Raw genomic sequence first — 5,584 nt, 5'->3', positions numbered from 1 at the left:
AACAAATATACATACACGAGGATGAAGATTTCGTTGACACGCGATGTCATTAACTAACGTTAAACGAGCAATTTCGATTCGAACGTTGAACTTTCTAACGAGTGGACGACTCTTGACAAATCCATCGTTAGCAAACCGTAGCCGAACGATCGGTAAACGATGGCCGCAGCAACAGGCGGTCGATTCGGAATTTAGTGTTTCGTTGGAATCTGTCTCCTTTAACATTCCGAGGGAAACATAAAAAAAGGGAATCAACTTTAGCTCGACTCTTAGAGGAGTATTTAGATATCTTGCGAATTACAGAAGGGGTTGAATCGTTAGTCTAAATACTTAATTTTATCATACTCGGTGGCAATGTCTTGATAGCAATCGATTTTTAGATTCTTGCTCCCTTTGATTTCTTTATATCTATGCAGAGATCTTTCTTTGTTCCATGAATAGAACGAGGCAAATAATCCAATTTTGATTGCATTAAATCACGATCAGATGCTCAATTCGTACAAGAGATCCAAAGTTCAATTGGAATTCGTTGTCTTTACTCTCAACGCTGTTGAGCTACTTACTTTAGCGAGGAATGGAACGATCGCTAAAGGGGGTGATTTTAGGGATGATCGAAGGAAATAATCAAGAGTGAGTTTTAAATACTGATGCTTTATTTTATATAAAGTATTGTATAAATGTATAAACGCTATAAATATGTGGTATCTATCTATGGTGGTGGTGGGGTGCTAGTCGTGATCGCAAAGAAAGGGTATGACGAGGGCGGGCGGGGTCGGGGGCCGGCAGCGGCGCGCCATCTATTTACATTCATTCACTCACGGGAAGGGCTGACCTACCATAATCTACCGGTCTCTCTCTTTCACTAACATATAACACGATTATATAATATATGTGTAGTGTGTGTATATATACGAGTACACATATAGCAATAGTGTGTGTGCGCGCGTGTGGCAATGTGTTCATATATATATATACGCGAAGGAAGTAGTAGTAATAGTATGTATACATGTATATATATATAAAGAGAAAACATATATGCGCATGGACGAGTAATGTAATAATAATATGTATGCTTGAGTGCGGCAGTGAGTATAACAACTTGTGAGATCGTGACGCGATCATATGATCGTGCACGGCTCATCGGAAGAGAGAGAAAAAAAGACAGAGTAGTAAATATGTGTGAAGAGCGGCGGCCTTACGGATGGTGGAAGACGTAAGAGAGAAAAAAAATATAAAGAGAGTACTGCCGGAGCAACGGTGGGTGTTCAGAAAACAGAACAGACCCAGTTGGTCCAACGACGAAGCGCCAAAGCTTGTCCACTTGCTGGGTCCATGACGGAGCAGCCGGGTTCAACGTGCTTGCGTTGACTCTGTGTTCTGGCGCGATGGTTCAGGTGACGTCAACTAGAAAACTTGGACGTGGCTCGATGCGTTGCCGATCGTATGATACGGGCTCGTCGTGTAGATCGCGACTAAGATGTCCAGATGCCGCGGTGTTATTGCAACCGTGGCTGGCAATCACGGCTTCGTTCGACTTCCTCCGTCGCGTTACGCGGATTTGATGAAAAAAGAAATTGACTAAATTTTACCCGTGCCTCGTCTTACGATGGGGACGAGTCGCGTTGTCGACGAGATGAGGATGAGACGAGACGAGAACCGCGGATCACGAATGGCCGTGGCCACGGTGTACACTTTACCGAGATCTGAACCCGTGATCCTTGATGGCTGAGACCAGCATGCCGAGCTTTCAACTCGCGCTTTTCACCGTGTTTCGATATATACCGACTGGATTTGTGATTAGAATATTCTGACTATATACCGACTACACCACTAACGCCGGCGCTATAACCATGTTCCTAGATTGGACGAAGCTTTGGGAAGAAGACGTTGAGCGCGTTTGAGGATCGTTTGAGACCGGTAAGTGACTGTGGTGGGTATGCCGCCGTCGCCGAGCCGAGATCGCTGGGGCTTTAGAACGTCTAGTACTTGCCAAGTGCCGCGGGGATGATAGCTCCGTGAGAGCCGAGTCCAGCGTGGATGGCGCCAGATGGTCCGTTGATCACAGCAACACCACCGTCGTGTCCGCCAATTCCAGCGCCGATTCCGGCACCACCACCCACAACAGCGATGGCACCTGAAAATACCAAATAGCTTGATAAAATATATGTTCCAACTCCTTCGCTCCTATATCATATATCATTGTTGCTTCTTAATGTCGATCATTCGACCGGAATACAGACCAGCACCACCGAGTCCGAGTCCAGCACCACCGAGACCACCAGGCGCAGCAGCGGCGGCAGAGCCAGAGCTACCGTCGTCACCGTTGATGTTGCCACTGCCAGCATAGAAGGATACAACTCCCACAGATGGTCCTACCAAGTTGGCACTACCTTGGGACGGTCCAATGAGGGTGGAGGTACCAGCAGAAGCACCCACGGAGGTGAATGGACCAGTAGCAGGTCCTACGAGACCAGCTGGGCCGGTACGAGGTCCACCAACGTTCTTGGCACCTTCTTGGGGTCCTACGCTGTCAGATGGTCCACTCTGGGGTCCAACGTTAGCCTTGGGTCCTTCAGCGGGTCCAATGTCAGCCCTGCCTCCGATCACTCCTGCTCGACAGAATAAAAGGAATCCCGGTGAACGACTGTCCCTCTCGTGGTAATTCTTCTTTACGTTCAATTCCACGACGAGTTACGCACCACCAGAGACAATCTGTTGAACACCAGCAGCACCAGCCGCCGCCGCGGATCCAGCGGCATAGCTGGCACCGAGAGCTGAGGATCCCAAGCTGGACGCTCCTTCTTGGAGAGATCTCGCGCTACCAGCACCTGCTGCAAGTCCACCGGAGAGACTAGCACCTCCGCCGACTAGGCCAACTCCAGCGATGCCTCCTCCAAGACCAACTCCGAGGCCTCCACCAACTCCAAGGCCGCCAACGCCATGACCTCCAGCAAGAGCAATGCCAGGTCCATGTGCGATTCCGGCACGGGCCGTTGCTACTGCTAGACAGGCGAACACAACCTGCGACCAGGTAAGTTCCGGTCAGTATCGCTCGTTTCTCGTTATACCAATTTGTTTCTAAGCTATTGTTCGTTTCGTAGCGTTACATTATGTGTCTATGTAGGTAAGTTCGTGAAAGGTGTACGCGTGGCACGGCAATATCGCGAAGTGAAATCAGCGAGGAAGAAAAAACGAAAAGGAACGAAGACGAACTATCCTCAGCGCTGGTTTACGGAAGCAACGTTCGACTATCGCCGTGAATTCAGACTCTCATTGACTTGGCACCGATTACCACGTGCCCCGTTGTAACATAACCGCGGCTTTCACTTTCGATACTCGCTACACGCTTATAGACTGGCCGCGCGCGCGGCGTTCCGCGGCATCGGGAAACGATTCCCGGCACCTGGGAAAACGTCGTCCCTCAACGCGATCGCCTTTAAAGCGTGAAAGCTACGATGTGACTAGTTTTTGCCTCGCTTAATATCAAAGTCCGAAGAAACGATAACCGGATGGAAGTCGAGCGTGAAATTTCGCAACGTTCTACGTCCGTCGATATCGTAACGACTGCGTGTTGTTGGGGAAAATGCGAACTCGAGACATAGTGTTGTAACGTTTCGCAATTCCAAATAATACCGGACCTTCCTCGAAAGTTCTCCGTTATCCACAATGAATTCTTTTTGCCACGCTTGAAGTAAATATCAGAGAAAGAAATTTCTTTTTAGTTCCATTTCATAAAAGAAAAACCGATCTGCTCGCGTTTTATGCAATCGCGTATTATTCCAACGTAATCCGTGTAATGCGAATCGACATTCGTAATTGATCGACGAGCAATGTCTCCTGGAAATCGCGAGTTACAAACACGGTGAACAGATGTTACTTCTTTTTAGAAATTAGCCGAAGGCGCAATTTCGAGTTAACGCGAACCGATTATTTCCCTCGGCCATTTTTCTTACCATTACTAGAAACGACCGGTTCTCGAGCATCGTACCGCGAATCGATCAGGACCGTAGCTTCGAAACGAGGAGAAAATCAAGCAAAACAGGCTGAGAAGAGATGGAAAACTCGACCGTTTAAGTCGACAAAAAAAGAACGCGTTTACGTGCGTGTGACGGAAGTTGGAAAATCGGTTGAACGACGCGTCACGCCCAAGCTCTCACGAGTGTTGCACTTAAACGAGTGCACCGTTGCCCTGCCATTATGCATATCTAACGACTTCGCGAAACTTTCACATCCCGTTTACATGGAACCGTGGCAATCCGTGTGACGTGGTCGACCGAGCGTTCTCGCGACCCAGCGATCGGAAAACGACCGAACCCGATGTGTTGTTTCGAAACCGAACCGGTACTTTGCATAGATCGTTTACGATCGTTCGAGATTTATGAAATCGCGTTGGCGAGAATCGTTAGAGCTAGTTACTTCTACGAATTAATCGCAGGGAACTTAATTGCGTTCGAAGAAACGACGCGCAACCGGTAGAGTTAATGAGAATCGATCGAGCTAATTTGGATTCGCTTTCAGGTTAAAAATCGAACGATGGATAAAGTAGGCAAACCGAGAAGGAATTCGGCGAGCCGAGAGAACGATGACGAACGGTATTCGTGAATGAAGATGCACCGAGAATAAAACCGGTCGCGGGTTCGGTTGCTCGCTGAATGACGATGATACTATTACAACCGGTTCCACGGTCAGTGTACCGTACAACGAGACTTCTTGCCGCATGAATGGAGCGCGTAAGAAGGACAAAGTCGATTCGTGTACTCTGGTACCACGGAGCAAGCAGGACGAGACCGTTCGAGCCGTGACATTGAACGTCGTCAGTTTGGTGCCACGAAGTCTGACTGCAAGCGAGGAGCTTTCGAACTTCGACTTTCCACGGATTTCGACTGGCTTACGGATGAAAGGTTCCAATTAAAGCGATTTATCGTTGACTCTATACCGCTGTCACCGATGTCACGAATAATGTCTCGGGTAAAGAGCAGTGCTCGAGAGCGTGCTCGCGAGTCCCAAGCGGTTTATTCTAGCGAATCGATTCGAGAAAATGAAGCAAAAGGAAAATTTAGATGCAGACTTCGAAATCTTGTGAATTGGAAATATCTCGTTAAACAGCTACTTTACGTACAAACACTAGATGGATCGAATTCAAAACCGCGAGTTGTATAGAAAATTCGCTGATTAACTGGAAGGAAGGTGCGAGTAGACCGAGAACACGATCCGAAATATTATATCGAAGAGAATCGCGAACAACTCGATCGAAGAACTCGAACCCGATACTCGGATAATCGATCGAACACCCCACGAAAATCACCAACCCTGTGGTGGATACTCACAAAGGCCTTCATGTTTGGTGTGTGTATGGTGGGCTAGTAGTCCGGTGAATGACTGACTTGGGCCGGGCCGGCGGGCCTTATATACGCCTAACTCTACTCTGGCTACGCTCCACAATCACCATCCTTTCGAAAGCAAGGCGCTCCACCACCCTCCCCCCAGAAAAACTATAATCCACGTCGTACCAGCGGCCAGCATAGACCGAAGGTAGTCCCACCAGCTGGTTTAGGGACAGGCAGGGGGTTCCCCCTTGCCACCT

The 5,584-nt window shown here is 48.4% G+C and overlaps 1 protein-coding gene across 1 annotated transcript; it reads right to left on the bottom strand.

Moving 5' to 3' along the window:
• Positions 1-631: 631 nt before the first annotated feature.
• LOC100747616 (apidermin 3) lies at positions 632-5,578 on the bottom strand. The gene is made up of 4 exons (XM_003493214.4): positions 5,328-5,578; positions 2,700-3,021; positions 2,241-2,609; positions 632-2,134 (listed from the first exon to the last, which is right to left on the bottom strand). Exons 1-4 carry the CDS (start codon positions 5,337-5,339, stop codon positions 1,980-1,982), a joined length of 858 nt encoding a protein of 285 aa, XP_003493262.1. The 5' UTR covers positions 5,340-5,578; the 3' UTR covers positions 632-1,979.
• Between the last annotated feature and the right edge of the window lie 6 nt (positions 5,579-5,584).

The sequence above is a fragment of the Bombus impatiens genome, unplaced genomic scaffold, assembly GCF_000188095.3.
Source record: "Bombus impatiens unplaced genomic scaffold, BIMP_2.2 scf_1060, whole genome shotgun sequence".
NCBI classification, from domain to species: domain Eukaryota; kingdom Metazoa; phylum Arthropoda; class Insecta; order Hymenoptera; family Apidae; genus Bombus; species Bombus impatiens.
Note: the sequence above shows the minus strand (reverse complement) of the source record. Positions and strands in the feature narration are given on the sequence as shown.